Source organism: Ursus maritimus, unplaced genomic scaffold (genome assembly GCF_017311325.1).
Source record: "Ursus maritimus isolate PB19 unplaced genomic scaffold, ASM1731132v1 scaffold_2, whole genome shotgun sequence".
Lineage (NCBI taxonomy): Eukaryota > Metazoa > Chordata > Mammalia > Carnivora > Ursidae > Ursus > Ursus maritimus.
Genome location: NW_024424452.1, coordinates 69517192 through 69542474, shown reverse-complemented (window position 1 = coordinate 69542474; position 25283 = coordinate 69517192). Strand labels below are relative to the sequence as shown.

The 25283-nt window shown below is 45.2% G+C and overlaps 1 protein-coding gene across 4 annotated transcripts in view; it reads right to left on the bottom strand.

Annotated features, from left to right (window-relative positions):
- The window catches only part of LIN9 (lin-9 DREAM MuvB core complex component), a 62919-nt gene extending 49208 nt beyond the window's left edge, over window positions 1–13711 (bottom strand). For 3 of the 4 annotated variants that reach the window (XM_040636111.1, XM_040636112.1, XM_040636113.1), the window contains exons 1-4: window positions 13633–13711; window positions 7120–7152; window positions 5184–5278; window positions 3807–3911 (exon numbers count right to left, since the gene is read on the bottom strand). In XM_040636111.1, the coding sequence (XP_040492045.1) occupies window positions 3807–3911; window positions 5184–5278; window positions 7120–7152; window positions 13633–13711 (312 nt within the window). Of the gene's footprint in view, window positions 1–328; window positions 444–3806; window positions 3912–5183; window positions 5279–7119; window positions 7153–13632 lie in introns of those variants that run through there. The other variant, XM_008695215.2, reaches the window with a different exon arrangement.
- Between the last annotated feature and the right edge of the window lie 11572 nt (window positions 13712–25283).

Here is a 25283-nt window from a genome sequence, read left to right as displayed (position 1 = left end):
GTCTCAATGCTACAAATATGTTACATAACATAAACGAATTCATAATATTAGGGTAATGCCAGGAAAAATCCCAACAGGGTTTTTTTCCTAGTCAAGCTGATTCTGAAGTACCTACAGAAAAATAAAGGTGCAAGAATATTTAGGAAAACCTAAAAATAGGATATGTAATAATGTCTTACCAGACAAAAACAATTTGATACTAGCACATATAGAGACATACTAGTCATAGACAGATACAAAGTCTAGAAATAATCCCAAATATATACAGAAATGTAGCTTGTGATACAGGCAGCATTTTAAATCAATGTATAAAAGATGGATTACTCACTCAATGTTAACAGGACAACTAAGTAGTCCTCTGGGAGGGGGAAAGAAGCGAGGTTGCAGTATAACCCAATCCTTAACTCCAAAATAAATCCAGATGGATTGAAAATTTAAGCATCAAAAAAAAAAAAATGAAATAAATTTGAGTCAATTAATAAAGTATAAATTTTAGACTAGGGAAGATCTCTCTGAGTAAGTATAAACCCAAGAAGTCATAAAAGGAAAGACAGTTCTATGTGACCCTTAAATTTTTTTTCAATCCTACATGGTAAAAATACAGAAACAAAGGGAAAAGACAAACTACAAACTGAAAAAAATTACAACCAATGTAAGTAGCCAAAGGGCTAATATTTTTAATTATATACAAAATTAATTATATACAAAATTATATACAAATTATGTACAAAATTCTTACAAATGAATAAGAAAATGACCAAGAATCTAACAGAAAATAGGAAAAAAAGACAAACAGTTTACAAGAAAGAAACTGTTTTTAAACATACATGAAAAGTACCTCGACGTCACTCATAGATGAAATACCACCTAGAACCAAGGAGATGCTATGAATCAGATTGGCAATAACCTAGATGTTTGTTTATATACTGAGCTGACAAGCATTTGGGAAAACAAGCACTATGATGTCTTGTTAGTAGAAAATATAGACCAGATATGCCTGGGTGGCTCAGTTGGCTAATCGTCTGTCTTGGGCTCGGATCATGATCCCAGGGTTCTGGGATCGAGCTCCGCATCAGGCTCCTTGCTCAGCAGGAGCCTGCTTCTCCCCCTGCCTGCCGCTTTCCCTGCTTGTGCGCTCTCTCTCTGACAAATAAATAAATAAAATCTTAAAAAATATATAGAGAGACCAGTACAATGTCCTTGTACAATAATATAAAATGTCTAAATGTGCATATCCTATGATACAGCAATTCCACATTTCAGGCATCTGTCCTAGAAAAACACTTGCAGTGCTTGCGGCAGGGGTGTTCACTACAGCATTGTCTGTAAGAGTAAAAACTAAGAAACCACTTAAATGCTCATAAATAGAAGAAGGTATAAACTACAGTATCATAAGGCTGAATAATATATAACGGTAAAAAGAAAAATATTGAAGGCTGCCTGTCATTGATCTAAATCAATCAGCATGGCCAAATCTCAAAACTAGACTTTAAATGAAAAACTGAATTACAGAATGATGATTTCTATGAATACATATATAAAATTTTAAGAAAGGTCTATAAACATCTAAAAGGCTAATCAAACTAATTCCAGTGGTTACCAGTTAATGAGGGAGGTAGATCTAGAGAACTGGTAGAGGTAAAAATTAACTTTTTATTTTTTGTTAAAGCCTTTAACTTTTGAAAAATTGTAAATTTATAGAAAAGTTGCAAAGATAGTACTGAGCTCCCACATGCCCTTCACCCAGCTTTCCCTAATGGGAGCATCTAATATAACCACGGTTTGTCAAAACTAAGAAACGAACACTGGTACAACACTATTAACTAAACTACAGACTATATGTGGATTTCTTCAGTTTTTCTATTAACGTGTTTTTTCTGTCCCAGAATCCAATTCAGAATAGCACCAGTACTTTAAAAAATTAACTTCAAAATGTAAAAAAATATTTGTAAGCTGGGAGTGGTTTAGCATAAATAACAACCAAATTATTATAAAATATTATTATCAGGGGCGCCTGGATGGCGCAGTCGTTAAGTGTCTGCCTTTGGCTCAGGGCGTGATCCCAGAGTTCTGGGATCAAGCCCCGCATGGGGCTTCTCCACTAGGAGCCTGCTTCTTCCTCTCCCACTCCCCCTGCTTGTGTTCCCTCTCTCACTGGCTGTCTCTCTTTGTCAAATAACTAAATAAAATCTTTAAAAACAAAAAAAAAGTAGTAACATTTAAAAATAAATAAATAAAATAAAATATTATTATCAGAAAAAGTGCTATTTTTCTTTCTGTTGAGTTACTAACCCAGATTTTATTTAAATAGGGTATTGGTGGTTCCGTGGCTATAAAACTGTGTTAAAGATCCCCTGGCTAGAGGTAATATAAATTACCACAACTTCCTCGAATATTTAGTAGAATCTTCCAAATTAAAACTACAGTGAGATACCACCTGACACCTGTCAGAATGGCTAAAATCAAAAACACAAGAAATAACAAGTGTTGGCAAGGACACGGGGAAAGGGGAACCCTTGTACGCTGCTGGTAGGAACGCAAACTGGTGCAGCCACTCTGGAAAACAGTAAGGGGGTTGCTCAAAAAAATTAAAAATAGAACTAGCTTCTGATACAATAATCCCACTCCTGGGATTCGAAAAGATAGATTCTATGTTTACTGCAGCATTATTAAGGACAGACAAGATACGGAAGTAGCCCGAGTTTCCATCCAGAAATGAATGGATAAAGGAGAGGTGGTATATATACAATACGGAATATTAATGAGCCATAAAAAAGAATGAAATCTTGCCATCTGCAACAACATGGGTGATGCCACAGAGGATAGTGCTAAACGAAGTAAGTCAGAGAAGATGAACACCACATGACTTCACTCACACATGGATTTTAAGAAACAAAACAAACAAAGAAAAAAAAGAGACAAAAAACCCCGGACTCCTGAATACAGAGAACTGGTGGCTACCAGAGGGAAGGTGGGTGGGGGAGTAGGTGAAACAGGTGAAGGGAGTTACGAGTACGCGTGGCGTGGGGCACCTGGCTGGCGCAGTCAGTTAAGAGTCCGACTCTTGCTTTTGGCTCGGGTTGTGATCTCAGGGTTATGGGATCGAGCCCCTGCATCGGGCTCTGTGCTCAGCTCAGAGTCTGCTTGAGATTCTCCATCTCCCTCTGCCCCTACCCACTCTGCTCTCTCTCTCTCTCTCTAAAATGAATAAATAAATCTTAAAAAAGAGTACACTTATCACAATGAGCACCCAGTAATGTATAGAATTGTTGAATCATTGTACTGTATACCTGAAACTAACAAAACCCTGTTAATTATACTTCAATTTTAAAAAAGTTAAAAAGCTAATGAGAAGATATCGAATAAATTAATCTCTTACTGAAAAAAAATGCCAAAAATGAAAAAGAAGATATGACTTCATACTACACAGTTTCCTCTTTCGGATAAGGAAGTATTCAACACACTTTCCTCAGTGATAAAGTAAAATGTTTCCCTCCCTCTTATTTCCATGCAAAACTCCAAACTGATTGCCTACTGCCAAATCCATCTGCTTAACGTCCACTCTCCTCTCCACGCTTAAAAGTGTGCGTTTGTAAGACTGAGGACCGACTTTCTACTCCCAGAAAAAGTCGATCAATAAAATAATGGCCTTTCTAGGTAATTAATATAGGAGCTGAGTTGGAGCACTGACTTAAAAAAAGAACTTGTTACTCAAAATGTAATAGAATAGTAAAAAATAAACTTTATTATGCTGAGCAATTGCTCATTTCCTTTCACACGGAACAAAACGCTAGCGACACACATACCTGTGGGACCATTGCGACTCTCTGGTTTCTTTTGGGTGACCTTGTATTTATCTGTCTGTCATCTTCATCAGAAAAGAGTCGACTTCGTTTTGAGTTTCTGAAAGGCTATGGTAGAAATTTGTTTAGTTAATAAAAAGACTGAACACATCCCATTTTTATTCCAAAATGCAATTCTATATTTGGGAGACAGAGCTGACGCTGGACTGTAAGCAGCCTGGAAGGGTAAGGATGGGTAATACAAAGGACACCACGTCGAATACAAAGAAGCTCAGATTTACAAACTAGTACAGATTTATGCAACTTGTTTACAATCAAAACATCTAGCTGATGACTAAATGAAACACCTAGCTGATGATTAAAACTGGAACCCAAGTATCCTTAGCAGCCTTGAATGGTGACGAGAGGAAAACAAGTTCTGGAAATTCCAGTTCTCGTTATGTTAGTGCTCAGATTAATAGCAGTTGGGTGTATCACACGTTGTGTTGGCTGCATGGGGCTGGGCTGGACGAAGTTACTAGATCACTCTAGAGAGTCAATCTCAATGTATAATAATGCACTAGATGCGCTGTGAAAAATTGTTAACCGAATTTCCATCTGTGAATAAAAGTACAAGACACCTGTCACAGGTATTTGGTAAGTGACTATAGGCTAAACTAGACTGCAGAACCAGAACTAACTTGTTGAAATACCCAAAGGACATCATGCACTAAAGGGTCTGTAATAGGAACAATTTTACAGTCCACCCTAGGTTCAGGGGCCTCATCAAAACAGAAGAAGAGAAATAATATCCCAATCATACCAACATCCTGTTTCAAATCCTTCTCCCACCCCTGCAGACAGACTTGCATGCCCAGTCGGAAGAGAGGTAGGCACAGAGGGCTAACAACATATGGGCAGCGTCCAACTGGGTCAAGGCTAGAGGTACTGACCCTTGAAATTAAACCTGCTGAGAATCTTAATACTCCACCACCCTGAAAGAAGACCCTTGTACCCTACATGTACTTACCCTTGACCTACACAAGATTTTATTATCTTACCACTTACTTATACATCTTTTTGCAGAGACCAGAACCATGTGAAATTTTTTATACTCTAAATAAAGGATGATTCGGGGTTGTTAGAGTTTTTTTTGTCCTGCCAATTTAAAGAAACTGCAATTACTTAACAATGCTTACTGATGACTAGATTATCAAAGGCTATAGACTGTTAACCTAAGTATGATCGTACACTACACTCAATGGCGCTTAAAGACTCAAATGCTTGGAGTCGGGGAGAACCTTAGAAAACTCTTACTGGTCTGTAAGAGTTGTGTACATGACAATCATACAAACAATTTAGCTATCATATTCTAAAGAGTAAGAAAAACTAATCCCTTACCATCTCCACAGCGGAGCCCGCATTCCNNCCTTTCCAAACAGGTGTTTTTTGTAAGGAGCTGTACTTTTCATTCCATGTGTTAGATAAGCTTCCCTCTGTAATAAGTAATTATTACTAGTAAGATTTAGGTTTAGTTCAAAGGATTTTATACAATGAACATTGCCTTTTTATTAATAGCAATATATCTGAGATATTTAACAAGGAAAAAATATACTGCCCACAGTAATTTTGGTTTATTACAAATTAAAAATCTCTTCTGTATCTTTTTGTCAAACTCTACATAATTTGACAAGGCAGTGCATCGTGAAAGTATTAAATTCTCATATTAAAATATGTGTGGCTTCTTTGTGTTTTTAGTAATTCCTTTATTCTAATTTGCTAAGAAGCTTAAGTACAATCTGATTGAAAACAGTGCAGTGGAAAAATGGAAAAAGCTTCTAATCTTCAATTTAGAGTATACGTCTAAATGTTTCCTGCTTCAATAAGTGAAACCGTGGATATACAAAAATAAAATGTGTGGGTGTTTCTGTTTTCCTTGATTTGAAGAAATGTCTTCAGAATTGTATGCAACCAGAAAAGAATCCAATCAAGTAACTGATTAGACATATTATGAAAATACAGAATGGTGAGTTTAATTTTTATAAAAAGGATATGTTTATTAGAGAAAGACAAAGAAAGCTGGGATGAAAACACACAAGATAGTTATTTTCATTTCTTCGAGCTGCTCATCAGCATTTCCTAATTTTTTTCTGTAAGAAATAGATCACTTGTATATGTCTTCTTTTTTAAAAAAAGAATAGTTTTTATATTGGGAGGAAAAGAATAATGGAATACTTTTTGAGATGTACGTTTTAAGTACAAAAGAAAAGAGGTGGACCAGGGTTGATCCTGCTAGGCAAATGAATTAGGGTAGTTCTGGAAGGCAAGTGTTCTCAAGCCAGGACTCGATGTGGTGAATCACCAATGCAAAGCACAACACAGAACTTTAAACACTAAAAGTACCAGTGAACTTTTGAGCATAGCTTGGTTCCAGATTTACTTAGTAGAACCCTGCTCAAGCAAAAATTCAAAACAAACTACAGTAAGAGGCTTGGTCTAATGTACTTGTAGAAAGAAAGAGCAAGATCAAAGAACATGTATAACCCTGTTCTTAGGAAAAGAAAAGTACTGTCATTCTTTCATTTCAAGAGACTTGCATTTTTACTTAGAAAGCAGAATTCCTAAAAATATAAACTCTTTTTTCTTTTTTAAGTAGGCTCCCACACCCGGCATGAAGCCCAATGCAGGGCTCGAACTCAGGACCCTGAAATTAAGACCTGAGCTGAGGTCAAGAGCCAGCCACTTAACTGACTGAGCCACCTAGGTGCCCTGCTAAAAATATAAACTCTTAAGCAAAAATACAGCTGAGTACAGCTGTTCAAGAAATGCTTTCACTCTAGTAAGATGTCTGCAATGTCTAGTTAAAAAGTTCCTGGGGTTTGAGGCACCTGGCTGGCTCATGGGGAGCATGTGACTCTTGATCTCAGGGTGGTGAGCTCAAACCCCACATTCAGTGTGGAGATTACTTAAAATCTTAAAAAAAAAAAAAAAAAAGTTCTTGGGGCACCTGGCTGGCTCAGTTGGTGGAGCGTGTGACTCTTGATCCCCCGGTGGTGAGTTCAAGCCCCACACTGGGCATAGAGTTTACTTACAAAATTAAAAAAAGAAAAAAGTTCTTTAATCAATAATTCTCAGGGAAAAAATTTCTTAATAATTTCCACTAACCAAAGATCAATTCTCCTAAAACAGTCCATGAATTTAAAATTACCATCGTGAAAACCAATACTAAAAAGCTATACCGAATCCTAACTTAGACTGAAAAGACTATACCCAAATCAATTTAATGAATTAAATTTCTAGCTTATGGCGTGCCCACAGAATCGTGCTATGATCTTACCTTTTAAACTGACAAGGGCTTTTGCTGAAGAGCCTGCAATTAAAACAAATCAATATTATTTCATAATCAATGTGAGAGAAAAAGAACTTGGCTACAGGGCGAGAGTGCCCCGTCTGGTTTTAGCGGTGCTGAGGCTGGAGTGACGGTGGGATGTGCAATCAGAGATAACCAGAGGGCCACTGAAGCTATCAGACAGAAGTCCCAGAAGGTAAGGAAGAGCTGGAGAGAGATATATGGGAGTCTTGTTGAAGTGAGAACCAGAGGCCTCTCCAAGAGTGGGAAGAGGGAGAGTGGGCAGAGAGATTCTGGATCCGCATCCGCAAGTATTCGGGTGCTGGAGGAGAAGAGACAGGGACTGACGTTTACTGAAGCAAAGATCGGAAGCGGTAATAGAGCAGAGAGAAGAGAAAACGAAAATCATCCAGGGGCGCTGTGGTATCTGTCAACAAGTGCCTCGGATAGTCTAGAATGCAGGTGTGTGCAACCCTTCAAGACCCTGAAGGGTTTCCAAGCTGAAAAAGGGAGTTCAGAAGAGTCAGAGGGGCCAGCATACCGATGGAGGGGTTCGCTGTCTAAAACAAGCCTCAGTGTGTATTAGAATAACCAGGAAGCTCCTCATGCACGCAGAGCCAATGTTGTTAATAAAGGTCCTCGGGGGTTCTGCTGCAGGTAACCCTCGGGCCCGCTGGGCTGAGACGCGCTGCGCTACAGGCTCTGGTGTGAATCAAGGGTGGGATCTACGGGTGAGGGGAGGCAGGAGAAACCACAGGGAAATACATTTTTATGAGACAGGGAGAGAACTAAATTGAAAATCTCAGGATTGGAGATGTATATTGCAAAGACGTCCAAGTCATTTGAAAAATAATGAACGATGATTTCTCTCACTTACATGTGGCATCTTAAAAACAAAAACAAAAACAAAAAAACCCGAACTCCTAGATACAGAGAATGAACTGGTGGTTGCCAGAGGTGGGGGCTGGGGTTTGGGCAAAATGGGTAAAAGCAGGGGCGCCTGGGTGGCACAGTCGTTAAGCATCTGCCTTCGGCTCAGGGCGTGATCCCTCCGTTCTGGGATCGAGCCCCGCATTGGGCTCCTCCTCTGGAAGCCTGCTTCTTCCTCTCCCACTCCCCCTGCTTGTGTTCCCTCTCTCGCTGGCTGTCTCTCTCTGTCAAATAAATAAATAAATCTTTAAGAATAAAAAAAAATGGGTAAAAGCAGTCAAAAGGTATAAACTTCCGGTTATAAGATAAATAAATCCCAGAGATGTACCACACAGCACAGCAACCACAGTTAACAATACTGTATTATATACATGAAAGGTGCTAAGAAAGTAGATCTTAAAAGTGCTCACCATAAGAAAAAAAATTGTAACCATGTGTGGTGATGGGTGTTAACTAACCCAGGTGAGGCAATCATGTCACACACAGCAAATCATTATGTTGTACACCTAAAGAATACAATGTTAAATGTCAATTACAGCTCAACGACAAAAATTAACAGAAAAAAAAATCCCTTCTACGCTCCAAAATGCAAACTATTCACAGAATTCTAGATGAGTGAAATCTCCCTCTTTTAACCTAAAAAAAAAACCTGTTTAGAACACTTTTTTCTTGTATTATAGTCAAATTATTACATATCATTTCTCATTTTTAAATTTGCTTTATTTTAGAACCAGCTAGTTCTCATCTCAGTTACTGTGACATCCATCTATGTTTGACAGAATATAATCTAAGATCAGGCAGTAGTTAATGTTATTTGAAAGGCTGGTCCTTTACCTGCCCTGAGAAAAGACAAAGTTTTAAATGGTAAGTTCAAAATGTGTGCAAATAACTCCAAGGAGCCAAACCATAATGGCATTTCATAAAAACACAAATATAAATAAATAAAGGATGATTCCAGGGGATAAAGTAAGAAAGAAGACAATGAACCAGGTAAAAAAAATCAGAGTAGACAGATTAATTCTCCTTGGTGTTTAACAGAAGCAGCCATGATTTACAACTCTTATAAATGGCCAACAGACTTTAAAGGAGAAACAATGAGAATGCACTGCGGTTCTGGCTATGAAATATTTTTATGCCACTCTGATCCCTAAACTTCATCTGACTTTTCCTCTGCAGGGCAGGATGAGAGGCTTATAGAACCGACAAGCCATCAACACCAAAGCCACCCTTGCTCTCACTCTACTCTCTTGCACAGATGTGGAGACCAGGTAACAGGACACCTGGCCGGCCTCCAAACAGCACGGTGGTTTAATGACCAATGGAAGTAGGATTGTGGGGGCGAAGTTGGGGAGAGAGGCCATAAAGTCTAGCTAAAAAGCCTCACGCAGAACAATACAACTGGGAAGCAGCTAGTGGACAGAGCACAGAGCCACCACGAGAAACACAGTTTATTTTAGAAAAAGTAGTAGCATCCACTCATCCAGGGAATATGTGGAGTGCCGACTGCACCCCCCAATCCCTGCTGTAGGCACAGGGGATACAACAGCACGCAAAAGAGCCAAAGTCCCCACTCTCATGGAGTTTACGTCCCAGTGAGGGGAGAGGGGAGACAAACACATACATACACATATCAAGTGATGATGAAGAAGACTATTTTTCTAGGAGGTGCTCATGAGTAGCTTCTCTGAAAGGTGATACTTGAGCAGAGATCGGAAGGAAGAGGTGCGAGCCTCAGGGATATCCATTCCTATTCCATGAAGGCAAGACTCTGTCCTGGGGATTCTGACCTACCACTTTGAACTTTTTTCTGAGAGGTGGTATAGCACAGCAGTCAAGAGCACACACGGAGGCTAGCTGTGTTTGGACACTGGTTCGGCCACTTTTTGCTGGGTTACTTAAGCATTTTACTTCACTCCTCTGTGCTGATTCTTCATTTGTAAAATGGGGATTAGACACGTTACCATATGTAAAAGTGCTTAGAGACCAATGCACATAGCACATGGCTAATTTTTAGATCATGCTTATTGCTACCATTACTTTGGTCAATCAACAACAGCGACGTATCCACTGAACGCCTGCTACCACACTATGCGAGGGCCTGGGCTGACCTGAAGGTCAAGAGCGACAAAGGCCTCTGCTCTCTGAGAGTTTTCACTCCAGTGGAAGAAGACACACAATAAACAAGTACATGAAATGATAATGATGCGTGGCAGTTATCATAAAGGAAACAAATGAGGGGATCTCAGTGTGTGTGCGTGGAGGGGTACTTTACACAGGGTAGAGAGGGAAGGCTTCTCTGAGGAGGTAACATCTAAAAAGGACTAGTCTTGAGGGAGCGGAGGTCAAAGCAATGAGTCTGGGCAGAAGAAATAACAGGTAAAAAAAAAAAAAAAAAAAAAAAAAGCCCTGAGATAGACCGGTTAGAACATTCAAGGAACAGGGGGAAAGGGCACTGTGCTTGGGAGTAGCTAGCAAAGGAAGAGGGCCGTGGAAAAGGGTCAGAGAGGTGAGCCAGGTATTATTCATGGAACCGGAACTGGATATCTTCTCCAGGAGGCTTCTAGCCAATCACGTGAACAAATGTAAAGTGGCAACTGTGACAGGTGCCACCACGGAGTTGCATGGTGGTAGGAAAAGATTTAATAGGAAGATGTAATCTTTGTCAAGGACAGAAAATCACTTTCTAAAGAAGCTTAAAATGGGATCTGAAGGCTAAGTAGCTGTCAACTGCACGAGCACAAGGGCAAAAGCCCTTCAAAAAAAAAAAAAAAAAAAAAGAAGCAAGCCTGGGGAGTACAGGGAATGAAAAAGGCCAAATTTAGCCCAAAGGGACAGGATGAGAGGAAGAGTGGTACAAACTGAAGCCGGAGAGGTGGAGTGTGGCCAGAGTCCAAGGCTCTTGTGGCAACTAAACTGTTCCAAGCAGCAGGATGACATGTACACATTCTGGAAGGACCGCTCCGGCCACGTGTAGGTTGGGGTGTGGGGGCGGGCCATGGGTTCATGGTGACTGGTGCACAGGAGCGTCACCCGGGCTGGGGCAGGAGATGGTGAGAAGTAGGCAGATCAAGACATGCAGAAGGTAAAAGTTACAAGACGTAGTAAAGGCTTCGATATGGAACATGGAAGAGAGGGAAGGGCCAAAGCTAGCCTTTAGGTTTCAGCAAACGCGCAGTGGAGCCGTTCATTAAGACAGGAACCCCTGGATTATGATGTAGGTCTTGGACCCGTAAAGTCTGAAGGGCCCCTGAGGCATCTAAGAGGAGATGTGAAACAGGTAGGGGATACTGAGTCCAGAGCTCAGAGGAAAGGCCTGGGCAGAAGACAGCCTCCGATTCCTCATACACACAATCCAGCTCGTAAGAGTACTTAGCCGACTGAAATGAGCACTCAGTGAGCAAATGCCTGTCATAAGCTTTGCACAGCATCTGGTTCACAGTAAATACTCAGATGGTAGCTTTTAGTATTGATAATGTTATACTGGCTATTGGCTAATTTATGAGCTAGCCCCTTTGACTAAAATTGGCAGAGAAACATACAGCTATTTTCAGTATCAGACTGAAGTCACTTTCCCTTTCCAAGACTCTGCTCCAGGTTCATTAAGAATGCCTCTTACTCTACCTTTGATTCAGTATAAATCAAGTATTTACATATACTCGATAATGCAGCTCTATGCAACCAACGAAGTAAGGCAATTTCTGCTTTCAACAAGCTGTGGTCTAGCTAAACAAGACCTACACCACACAAACACAGGGGTACACCCATATACACCCCAATGTACCAGAGATGTCACAAAGTAATATAAACGTCAGCTATATCGTTTGAGAGTGTAGTTGGAATGTGAACCCTACTGTGAGTCCCCAGTCTCTACGAAGAACCATAGTAAGTTTTCAACAAATGTTTAACGACGACAAGCAAATATTCCAAATGACAGTTAAAAGAAGGCCACTTAAAATGCCTGTCATCTCAACAGAATGACCACAGTAATCAAAATGTCAGGTCTAGTGGGTGTGACTTCAAAGCCCTGATATAACATCTTTATTCTAAAGATAGCACAGATTTTCAGATGACAAGCACGTTGTGTCTAGTAGGCCCACCCTTATTTGGGGGCATCCAAAATCATAACTGTGTTCTCCAGACAAGAAACAACAAGCCCCATGGTGGTCCACGGAGTTGCCCTGTCCAATGTAGTAGCTACTGGCCACAGGAGACCTCGTAAATTTCAATTAATGAAAATAAAATAAAATTTAAAATCCTGATCTTGTCACGCTAGCCACATCTGGAGAGTTTCGCAGCCCCGGGTGCCTCGTGGCTACCCTCCAGGACATTACAAAATCGAGTATTTCCATCAACCAGAAAATTCTACTGGAACTTTGCGCTGGTCTAGAACAAATTTAAAACACAAACTCTGTTCACCAGTTTGGTAACTTGAACTTTTCACTTTGTAACACATTAAGGATACATGACCCCACAAAGAAAACAGAGTTAGCTGTATGTAGCTCTCATTTTAAGAGTTTCTATTTGCCTGCATCCTGCACAGTTGGATTTAGCCGTGATTGAGACTTTTGTTTTTGTTACACTAAGACTCTCGCAAACGACAGGCATACATAAACCGAATAGTGAGTGTGGATCAGGAGGACCCTTCTGTAATTAACTCAAATACCTGCCTTCTTCCATACCTCATACAACACTGTAAATTACAAAATTCCGCCCTGTCGTGCTTAACCTACAGAACTGGTGCTTGCACTTACTAAACACGGGTCAGTGTGCAGGTCAGAGGCAGCAGGGTGAGTAAACACCGTCAAGGCAGGCGATCGCAGGGATGGGTGTCAGGAAGGGCACCGTGTGTGCAAGCTGCGATGCTCTCAGCCATGCAGAAAAGTATCCCATGATTCTGAAGGCACCAACGCACACCAGGAAGTCTGCGGGCTGGGGGCTACCAGCACACCGGGGCGCCCAGCCTGGATCCCCCTGGAAAGGTCCACAGCCACCTGTGGTCCCAGGGGAAGGGGCCAGCCCTTTGACACGGAAACACTTCCAGGGGTGGACACAGCAGGGGGGTGGGGGGAGGACAGCGGGGATCCCGAGTGCCTGCAGAGGCAGGAGCCGCGGAAGGACGCGACCCCGGGCCGGGGCAGCCCCTCCCCGGCCCCCGCCCCGCGCGGCCCCGGCCGGGCGGGTTACATAACCCCGCCGGGCGTCCCCCCGCGCCGGGTGAGCTGGGCAGGCGGCGCGGACGGCCCCCGCGGTCCCGGGGCCGCTCCTCCCCCACCCGGCCGGGGGCCCGAGTCGGGCCGGGACAGCGGCCCCCGCCTCCGCCGGGCGCGCGCCGGGCCCCCGGGCTTTCGGTTTCCGGCCCCGGCGCTCACACCACCCCAGAAACCAGCACACAGACACCATAACAAAGGCGGCGACGCGGCGGCAACCCCGGGGTGGGAGCACCGGGGGAGCGCGGCGGGGCTGGCAACCGGCCCGCTCGCCCGGCGGAGGGCACGGCCGCCCGTCCCGGCCGGCGCAGCCCGGGGGCGGGCGGCCGGCGGGAGGCGGGGGGCGCTTTGAGGTGCTACTCACTCTCGTCAGGCAACTGGTCGAGCTCCGCCATCTTGAACGAGCCGCGCCGCTTTTTCAAAGGCTGCCCGCCGCGGTGCATTGTGGGGCGGAGACTGTCTTTGCGAGGGAGGTTCGAATGCGGAGCTCGCTGCCCGCGGCGCGGCGCCGCTCCCGCGGATGTCGGCTGAGGCGGGCCGGCTCCGCCCGCGGCCGCCGGGGAGGGGTGCGGCCGAGCGGGCCTGCGTTCGTCCCCGCCCCCCGCCCCGACCCGGCCCTCGCCCGCCGGCCGCGGGCCGGAGGGAGGCGGAGGAGGCCGCGCTGCCAGGCCCGGCGCCGGAGCGCGCGGGGAGCGGCGGAGGCCCGCCAGAGGCCAGCCCGGCTGTCCCGGGCTCGCGGCCGGCGCTGCGGCTGCAGTGGGGGAGGGGGGGCGGAGAAGGGCGGCGGGCTGGGGCGCGGCGGGCAGGCGGCACCTGTGGGCCCGGCCGGCGCTTCCCCGGCGCGCCCGGCCCTCCCTGCCGCGGGGAGCCTGCGGGAGGGCCCTGGCCGGGTCACCGACTTGAGCTCGTCGGCCGGCCGCCGGGCAGCTGCTCTGCTCGCCGCAGGACTTCGTACTGGGTGGGGAGGGCACTCTCGGCCCGGCGACCGGAGTCCGCGGCGGGGCGGCGGGTCCCCTGCCCCAGGTGTTCCGGGGACACCGATGACAGCTCGTCCCGCTGCGGGAGAGATTGCACTGCCCCGTGATAAAGCCACCGTAGCTTGTCAACAGTAACGGACGTTAGTGAGCCCCGAGGCTTCCTCTCCACGAGTTCAGGGGGTCGGGGGGAGAGTGAGGCAAAGACGATACAACACAGGTGAATTCAGGGGACTGGAAGCGCCGACGGGGCAGGCAGGCGAGGCCAGGCTAAGCGCGCTGGAGCGATTGAGAAGCCGGGTTCCGAGTAACAGGGTGGCAGCTTGCATCTGTGCCGTAGAACAAAAATGTGGGCAATGGATTGCGGTGCCACAAGGTTAGAGTCCTGGAGACACGTATGGGTGGTGGCGGGGAGGCTCTTTGGGGCGGGCAGGCAAAAGAGGGGAGAGACCTGTGCACCTGCCCTGGGAGAGGTTCAGAGGGTGCGCTCTGGAGGCCCTAAGGCCCGGTTGCGGTTCTGGCTGCCAGTTGTGTAATCTATAATGCAGGTTTGTTTCTCCTTCTTTTTAAAAAAGATTTATTTATATTTGAGAGAGAGAGCACCAGAGGGAGGGGCAGAGGGAGAGAGAATCTCAAGCAGACTCGCACTGAGCGAGAAGGCCGACGTGGGGCTGGTTTCGGGGCTCCATCTCACCACCTGGAGATCACCACCTGAGCCGAAAAGGAGAGTCAGGGGAGCTTAACTTAGTGGGCCACCCAAGGCGCCTGGTAGGTTTGTTTCTTAAATCTCTGTGCCTCACATTCTTACAGGGGAAAAAGTGCTGTTTAAGTAATTTTAGGCTCTTCTGATAATCTGCATTTTATTTTTTGTTGTTTTTAAAACTTTATTATTTTTTTAAATTCCAGTAGAGTTAGCACAGTGTAATATTAGTTTCAGATGTACAATAGAGTGATTGAACACTTCCATACATCACCCAGTGCTCATCACGACAGGTGCACTCGTTAATCCCCATCACCTATTTCCCCCATTCCCCCACCACCCTCCCCTATGGTGACCGACAGTGTGTATTCTCTAGAGTTAAGAATCTGTTTCTTGGGGCGCCTGGGTGGCACAGCGGTTAAGCGTCTGCCTTCGGCTCAGGGCGTGATCCTGACGTTATGGGATCGAGCCCCACATCAGGCTCTTCCGCCATGAGCCTGCTTCTTCTTCTCCCACTCCCCTGCTTGTGTTCCCTCTCTCGATGGCTGTCTCTATCTCTGTTGAATAAATAAAATCTTAAAAAAAAAAAAGAATCTGTTTCTTGGTTTGTCTTTTTTTCTTTTTTCCTTTGTTTCTCAAATTCCACATATGAGTGAAATCATATGGTATATGTCTTTCTCTGACCTATTTCACTTAGCATAATACCCTCTAGGTCATCTATGTTGTTGCAAATGGCAAGATTTCATTCCTTTTTACGGCCGAATAATAATCCATCATGTATATATATCACACATGTGCATGGATATATTGTGAGGGCTGCTTCCATACCTTGGCTATTGTGGGTGCTTCTGTAAAAAGTGGGGGTGCAGGTGTCCCTTTGAATTAGTGTTCTTGTATTCTTTGGGTAAATACCCAAGAGTGCAATTACTAGGTTGTAGGCTAGTTCTATTTTAACTTTTTTTTCTCTATTTTTACTTTTTGAGGAACCTCCATACCATTTTCCACAGTGGCTGCACAAGTTTGCATTCCCACCAACCGTGCACGAGGGTTCCCCTTTCTCCGCATCCTCATCAACACCTGTTGTTTCTTGTGTTGTTGAGTCCAGCCATTCTGACAGCTGTGAGGTGGCATCTCATCGTGGTTTTGGTTTGCGTTTCCCTGACGATGAGTGATGTTGAGCACCTTTTCACGTGTCTATTGGCCGTCTGGATGTCTTCTTTGGAGAAATGTCTGTTCATGTCTTCTGCCCATTTTAATAGGATTATTTGGGGTTGGGGTGTTGAGTTGTGTGAGTTCTTTATGTATTTTGGATACTAACCCTTTATCCTCTATGTTATTTGCAAATACCTTCTCCCATTCAGTAGGTTGTCTTTTAGTTTTGTTGATTGTTTCCTTTGCTGTGCAGAAGCTTTTTATTTTGATGAAGTCTAGTTTATTTTGCTTTTATTTCCCTTGCCTCTGGAGACATATCTAGAAAAACACTGCTTTGGCCAATGTCAGAGACATGACTGCCTGTGCTCTCTTCTAGGAGTTTTATGGTTTCCGGTCTCACATTTAGGTCTCAAATCCGTTTTGAGTCTATTTGTGTATGTGGTGTAAGACAATGGTCCAGACCCATTCTTCTGCATGTTGCTGCACAGTTTTCCCAGCACCTTTACTGAAGAGACTGTCTTTTCCCCATTGGATGTTCTTTCCTGCTTTGTTGAAGAGTTGCTGACCATATAGTTGTGGGTTCATTTCCGGGTTTTCTGTTCTGTTGCATTGATCTGTGTCTGTTTTTGTGCCAGCACCAGACTGTCTCGATGACTACAGCTCTGTAATGTAACATGAAGTCCGGAATCGTGATGCCTCCAGCTTTGCTTTTCCAAGATTGCTTTCACTCTTTGGGGCCTTTTGTGCTTCCACACAAATTTTAGGATTGTTTCTTCTAGTTCTGTGAAAAATGCTGGTGGTATTTTGGTAGGGATTGCATTAAATGTGTAGATTGCTTTGGGTAGTAGAGACATTTTAGCAATATTTATTCTTCCGATCCATGAGCATGGAATGTCTTTCCATTTCTTTGTGTTGTCTTCAGTTTCTTTCATCAGTGTTCTGTAGTTTTCAGAGTACAGATCTTTCACCTCCTTGGTTTGGTTTACTCCTAGGTGTTTTATTGTTTTTGGTGTGTTTGTGAATGGGATTGTTTCCTTACTTTCTCTTTCTGCTGCTTCTTTGTTAGTGTTCAGAAATGCAACAGATTTCTGCACATTGATTTTTGTACCCTGTGACTTTACTGAATTTCTCAGTTGAAGCAGTTTTTGGGTGGAGTCTTTCAGGTTTTCTAATAGATAATTGATAATCTGCATTTTAAACAAAAACCCTAAATGAGTCTTCTCACACTCTGAAGACCGAAGCTGTCTCCCAGACCCACACCTACTACGTATTAACTGTGGGACTGCCAGCAACGCACGAAACTGTGATTTTCAGTGAGGTTCTTTATTGGGTATTTATGAGAGTTTAAGTCATTGGCTTACTTGATTCTCTCAACAACCTGGAAACTTGCGCAAGGACATCGACCAGGTGAGAGAATCAGGAACCTGGCCCCCTCTCCCTGCCTAAGTTTCTCCCTCTGTGGTGTGACAATGACACATCCATCACAAGGCTATTAAATTGTGTATTCCAACTTAAAATGACGTATAAGAGGGGCACCTGGGTGGCTCAGTTGTTAAGCATCTGACTCTTGGTTTTGGCTCAGGTCATGATCTGTGTCCTGAGATCGAGCCCTGTGTTGGGCTTTGTGCTGAGTGTGGAACCTGGTTGAGAGTCTCTTTCTCCCTCCCCCTCTCCCCGCCCCCCACTCTCATGCTCCCTCTCTCTCAAAAAAAAAAAAAAAAAAAAAAGGAGGGAAATTCTCAAATATGCTATAACATGGATAAACTTTGAAGACATTATGCTGAATAAAATAAGCCGGTCACAGACAGACAAATATTGTAAGGATTGCACTTGTGTGAGGTACCTAGAGCAGTCGCGTTCATAGAGACAGAAAATAGAGCAGGGGTTCCCAGGGGGAGTTAGTGTGTGGCGGGTGCCGAGTTTCAGTTTGGAACGACGAAACAGTTCTGGAGATGGATGTGGGCATGTTTGCAGAGATGTGTGAATGAACATAGTGCCACCGAACCCTACCCTTCAAAATGGTGAAAATGGGGGCACCCGGCTGACTCAGTCAGTGGAACGTGCAACTCGTGGTCTCAGGGGTTTTAAGTTCAAGCCCACGTTCAGTGTAGAGATGACCTAAAATCTTTTAAAAAATAGCTAAAATGGTAAATTGTATATTGTGTATGTTTTACCACAGTAAAGAAATGCCATGTTGCACAGACAGTACACATAGTAGGATTCCACTTACAAATATGTATAAACTAAAATCCAGAACAAGACCTATCCACCCGTGGCTATCCCTGGGTAGTGGGATTATGTGTGATTTTTATTTTCTTTATGTCTGTATTTACCACTTTCCTACAGTAAAATTTTTATTTTTCTTAAAGATGTATTTAGAGAGAGTGAGAGCGTGGGGGAGAGGGGCAGAAGGAGAGTCAGAGGATCCCAAGCAGACTCTGCGCTGAGTGTGAAGCCTGACGCAGGGCTCGATCTCACGACCCTGAGGTCACGACCTGTGCCAAAGGCAGATACCCAACGGACTGAGCCACCCAGTCGCTCCAACTGAAAACCTTTGGGAGTCACTTTTTACAGAATGCTTTTCTAAAAGACACTTAATGAAAACGCAAAGTCAAAGACACTCTGCTGGGCAATTTTCAATGATAGCGGCAAACCAAAGACCAAAGAAAAGAGAAAACAATATCCAAACGCTCTCCTTTCCACTCTGTCTTTTCGCCAAGCATGCTCCTTACTACTTTGCACACTATACTGGAAAGAGAAGCCACCTCTCCCGCCGGAACCAAGTGACTGCAGGGAGATGCAAATTGCATTCTTGACCACTCCTGTTTCTTTAGAATGACCCCTAGGAGGGTCATCAAGTACCTGTTTCTCCTGAGACCCAGGTCAAGTATCGTTTGGTTCAAACAAAATGGAACAAAGCAGAAGGCATCATTAAACCTATTTCCCGGGGCTCTACTGAGAAGTCAGTGGCAGCACTGAGCTAAAACACTGGGCTCACATCCCGGCACGTCGGACCAGCTCCCTGCGCCCCCCCGCCCCCCTCCCCTTTCCCTAAGTTGTACCCAGAACCAACTAAATGTTGTCTGTTGTATTTCTGAGGCACGACTTCTAAAGTCTGCGCTCAGCAAAATTTACTAGTGTACCGCAGGTGATTTATAAGTACTTTGTTTTCGTTGAGATTCCCTTTTCCAAAATGTGTCAGAACTCTGCTTCGCTCGTGGATAATCCTCTTCATTGCTGAGTAAATACCAACCGTATCCATTATTCCCTGTACCCTTTTAGTAGATATTTCTAGTAGAATTAAGTAAAATCGTGTTGTAATACATTTGATTATCCAGTTACGAGCACCCCGCTCTCTCTCCCCCTGCAGGCTCGGGCCCAGGGCTCCTCCAGCCCGTCTCCCCACCTAGCCTCTCCCGCAGAGTAGCCAGATGTCTGAGCCCAAGAGCAGAAGCTCCCAGGAAGCTGGAACTGCCCAGCGTCCCTTCTGCTGCATTTTCTTGGTTAAAGCGCCCCGCGGGTCAGCGCAGGTGCCAGATGAGGGGAGTGCAAACCGGGAGGCATGGTTCGCTGGAGGCCGGCGGTGTAAGCGACTACCACAGTGCCTTGGACAAGTAACTGGCTTTACCTCTCTAGGCCTCATTTGCTTGTGTTAAAAGATGGTTATAAGGTAACTTACTTGATTAGGTTGTAATGCCAATGGAGAGAAATAGCCGATTCAGAACAAAGCTGGCCCAAAGGTCTTAAAATGATCTCCTCAGTCTTTTTTTTTTTTTAATTTTTTTAAAGATTTATGTATTGGGGCACCTGGGTGGCTCAGTCAGTTAAGCGTCTGCCTTCCGCTGGGGTCATGTTTCTGGGATCCTGGGATCGGGGCCCGCATCAGGCTCCTGGCTCAGCGGGGAGCCTGCTTCTCCCTCTCCCTCTCCCTGCCGCTCCCCCTGCTTGGGCTCTCTCTCCATCAAATACGTAAACAAAATCTCTTAAAAATAAAGAAATAAACAAACTAATAAATAATAAATATTTATTTGAGAGAGAGTGTGTGCTGAGTGTGGAGGCCAATGTGGGGCTTGATTTCAGGTACCTGAGATCAGGACCAGAGCTGAAATCAAGGATCAGATGCTCAACCAACTGAGCCACCCAGGCGCCCCTAAGGTGATGGATTTTTAAAAAGTTCTTCCAGAAGACTAGGATGCAAAATTATACTTACAGTAGGGTTACAACCAGAACATTCTGTATAGAAAACAGACCAGAAAGAAATGCACCAAAATGTGAGTAGCAGCTCGCTTTGGTTGTTTGCTCATTATTTGGTAATTATTGGTTATTTATTTTTTTCCCTTTCTTCTGGTCCATTCGATTTTAAGCCTTAGACTACCTGCCTGCCTGTGACAATGGTTATTTTACATTTATATGATAAAATTAACAGAATACCCACTACATATTAGTCACTAGTTAGTACCACTTGCATTTTTCTCCCTTGATCTCACAACCTGTTGAGAGAAGCATCGTGATTATCCCTCATTTTACTAACGTTCCAGGAGTTTAGGAAATTTTCCAGGATCACCCAGCCAGTAAGCTGCTGCCCCCTCGCCCCAGAGTGATGGTGGCGTGTCCAGTCTGTCAACAGAAGGAGCACCAAGCTTCACAAAGGCTCTTTCAGCGAAGTTTCCACATGATGCCTGTTTATTAATTAAAAAATATAAGAACTGCTAACATTGAAGAGTGGCACAAGGATTTTGTTAGTTACTCCCAGCTTTTTCATACAATTTTCTGTTTGAATGGACTACTTTGCCTTTTTCACATAAAAGCAGTGAGTCACGCATCAAATTCGACTGCATCGATAGTGAACTTGTCTCTGGATCATGATAGAATTATTTGGCCTGTAGCAACTGCCAGGGATCCATGATCAAGAACTTATGTCATTGAGCCTCTGCGCATTTTCTCTGCCCGCGTAAATCCTCTGTACATTTCAAGACCGGGCTCCTATGTTCCATGGTCCTTTCCAGAATCACTCCAGCGAGTCTTTCAATTTCCCTTCCTCTGCATCCCAAAGACACAGTAGCCTTGAGCCAACAATTTGCTGCTTGATCATATATTGCCTCTGGTTGATTCAATATATATATGTATATATATTTAAGACTTACTTATTTTAGGAGAGAGAGCAGGGGGAGAGAGAGAGAATCTCAAGTAGACTCCCTACCCAGCAGGAAGCCCAGTGTGGGGCTCGATCTCACAACCCTGAGATCATGACCTGAGCCAGATCCAAGTTCTGGGTTCTCAGCCCCCTGGGCCCCCAGGTGCCCCAACTAATATTTATTACATGCATCTTGTGCGCGGGACGGAGTGCCGTCCAGTGGCTTCTTGAGAGGGAAGCTTGCACGTTGGTTCCAAGTATTCTTGGATTCCTGGTGTCACGTACCTAAGTGAACACAGAGCGGATATTAATAACTAACTATTGGTGCATCCCTCGTGCCCACCCCTGGTCCTGGAACTTGTTCTTTCTCCTACGACCTTAGCTCCTGGGTTCTAACCCTCCCCCTGGGCCTCTGTGTTCAGCAGCCGTGTCTCATCTCCATTGATCACCAGCCTTCTAATGTCCTCAAGGTTAACTAGCGCCTCCTCCACCTCCTTCGTGTGTGATTCTAATTCCTCTTCTAAAGCATAATTCCCTCCCAAACCATGTATATGCATTTTTGTCTATATTTAGCTTTTGGCTTTCTTCTTTTTTTTAAGATTTTATTTTTTTAAGGTTTATTTATTTATTTGAGAGAGCGCACAGGAGCAGGAGGAGGGGCAGAGGGAGAGGGAGAAGCAGACTCCCTGCCGAGCAGGGAGCCTGAATTGGGCTTGAACCCAGGATCTGATCATGACCTGAGCCGAAGGCAGACCCTTAACCAACTGAGCCACCCAGGTGCCTCTAAAGATTTTATTTTTAAGTAATGTCTACACCCAACGTGGGGCTTGAACTCACAACCCCGAGATCAAGAGTCCTGTGCTTTACTGACTGAGGCAGCCGGGTGCCCTTAGCTCTTGGCTTTTTGTTCCCCTCTCCTCCTCTGTTTTCATGTTGTGTCTCAATTGCTCCTCCCCTGTTGCTTTCCTCTGAGGGGAAACACACGAACTCTCTCTCTCTCTTCCTGCCCCCCTCATACACTTACACACTCTCATTGAACTTTCTTTCCAATGAAGTAAATCTTTTAAAGTCCTTTATATATTGAGAGCTCTTAACTGTCTCAGTCATTCCTTTCTAAGTAATAGAATAACCCGACTCAAATGACTTTGAACAATAAAGATATGGTGTGTCTTCAGGCTGGGGGTCATGCAGTTTGGGGAAGTTACCAGGGCCCTGGGTCCCTCCCCTCTCCGCCGCCCGCCTTCCTCAGCCCATCAGCTCGTCCTGGAGAAGGAGAGAGCTGTTCTCACAGTGACTGATGGTTACTGTGTCTACACATCCAGACATCAGAAAGCCCAGGGGAAGGAGCCACCTTCTTCCACCTCACCTCAGTGAGGACCTCTTTTCCAAAAGCCCCTGGCAGACTTCCCCTCAAGCCTCATGGGCCAGAATTGGGCCACATGCTTTGTCCTAACCTGTGTGCCAGCAAGGGGCACGGGGCCACCATGGTTGGCTTAGATCAGTGCTGTTGGGTTATCAACCACCTGCCTCGTGTGCATGGAATCACCTGGGGAGCTTTAAACACCACTGACGCCTGATGTCCCCCACCTCACGGTCTGCTTCCGTTGGGCTGGGATGTGCCCTGGGCATGAGGATTTTAAAAATCCCTCATGCGTAGCCAAGATTTAGTACCACTGTCTTAGATTCCTCAGGATTCACCCTGAGTATGAGTTGAGGGTAGAGGAGTGGGGAAGGGGTGGATAGCAGGGGAAAAAGTGGGGTGTGGAAGATGAGGAACAGTTGTTGGACTGGCCAAGAAAAATAAAAATCACCTCCCTAAAAGCAAAGTATGTCCATTTATTCTTCATTTCCTCTTTTGGGAAACATTTATTGGGCTGCCACAATGTTCAGGAGATGAGAAATCAAAGGGCGCTATTAGGGAAGGAGGAAAGCTTATAGGTTAGAAAAAATAGAAGAAGTTTACTCCTCTGGGTAGACACAACCCCAAGTCGTGGAGCTTGATTAGGGAAGAGGAGGCTGGATTTCAGCCTTCATTCACTGCCCCCCTTCCCCCGGGCTGGGCATTCTTGTGCAGTGTACAAACTCATTAACCGTACAAGGAGGACTGAAGAATACAAAGACAAACAGAACATGGGTCCTGCCTGCTAGGATCAGTGTAAAAGAGAAACACACGGGCAAGCATACCAACTGCTTTTGAGAGTCTGTCAAGTTTATCCGAGGTGGCCAAAGTCAGCACAGGGCATCTAAAAGTTCGATCATTAGAATAAATTGTTATGGCTTTTCAGGAGACAAATGCTTGTAATTTGGTTAGTCTATTTTCTAAGTAGGAGAGCAAATAAATCGTGCATATTCTTACATAATGCCATCCTGCTAGCACTCATTATAAAGTTACTTGTCTTTAGAAATGTTTTTCTTTTAAAAACACACACATTCTCACAGTATTGTGTCACTTTCTTTCTCCTGCTCCAAGAGTCCCCTTCAGGCGTGCATTTTTAGCCAAGAAGAGCCTGTGGTGCTCTGCGCCCAGAGCCAATGAGCCCCAGGCATGCGCCTCCCACTGCACGAGCTCTCAGCCAATGAAAGTCCTGCATTCTCCCTGGCTGGGTGGGTTCTGGAAAGAGGCTCATTGCTCTGTGGTTTCTCTTTCTGCATCTGTTTTTTTCTGGCCGCTGGTTCTGACCCACAATGGCCGGCTTCAGAAGTAATGGGGCTGGACCCGTGGCGGTATAACAAAGGGGAAGTATCCTGTTGGATTGCAACAGAGACTGAAGGGGCCCTCAAGGTAGCCTCTGGGTAGGGAAGATGAGCAGGGGGTAAGGACTGCGGAGTCCTCGGCCTCGGGCAAGGAGATCATAAACAGCCGCAGTCCAAGGAGCTGGCAGGAAGGAACTGTTTGCAGCATGTCCATGACCTCAGGGGGTGTGGAGAGCAAGGCCCAAGCAATCGCAGGTGGCTAAAGCCCCATACACAAGTGGGGGCTTCCCCCAGCAGGGAGCACGCCCAGAAATGATCTGTCCAACGCTCTTATTCGCAGGAATGCTAAACAGAAAATGCACGCTCTTTTCAGGGTAGCAAGAATCAGTTGGCTAGTTAAGAGTCTGAAGAAAGAGGAGGAGGGAGAGGAGGAGGAGGAGTCCTCGAAGGGCGCAGAGAAGCTGAGTTCTGGCAGGGATTGAGGGAGCTGGTGAGGAAATCTGAAAAACCAGGTCAGCCTCGCGGCCGGGGCGGCCCGAGCTCCAGCACATCACAGCCAGGTTTGTTAACATCGAGCCGAGGGACCTTAGGGGGGAGGAAGACGGGGCCACTCGAGCAGTCCTGGTTCGGCCAGCGCCTCAAGTGTGCCATGGAAAGGATTTTTACACTGGCTGGGAGGCTGGACTAGATCTGGGATCCTTCAACCTTTTGGGGTCAGGTGCCCCCCGAGAACCCAAAGAAAGGTAAAGACCCTTCTCTTCCTCTGAAAAACTCCTATGTCCATTGGTTACTTATGGCAGCACAATAAATCACCTCAAGGACTTTGTGTATTACATGTAGGCTATATAGTGTATTGATTATATGTTATATAGTTTATGTATTATGCATAGTATCTTATCGCACTGTTTCTGCGGGTCGGATTCGGAAGCAGCTTAGCTGGGTGTTTCTGGCTCGTGATTCTGGGTGATTCACGGAAAGGGAAGTCATGATTTGACCAGGGATGCAGTGGCTTTCAATGAGGGGGGGTGACTTTGTACCCTGGGGACATTGGTGATTGTCACCAAGCGGTGCGTATGGGTGCTCTTGGCATCAGTGGGTGAAGGCCAGGGGTGCTGTTAAACCTGCAGGGCCCAGGAGAGCCACCCTCTGTCCCGCAGAAAAATTATCCAGCCCCAAATGTTTGTAGTGCCAAGGCTGAGAACCCTGATCCACAGGCCCGCCTGGGTCAGGTGGATCTCCTTCCGAGAGGCTTGTTCCTGCGGCCACCGAGGCTGCCGGTGTCCTCGCGACCTGGCCTCTGGCTTCCCCCAGAGCGAACTGAGAGAGGGGGCAAGGAGACAGCCACACTGCCTTTTAGGCCC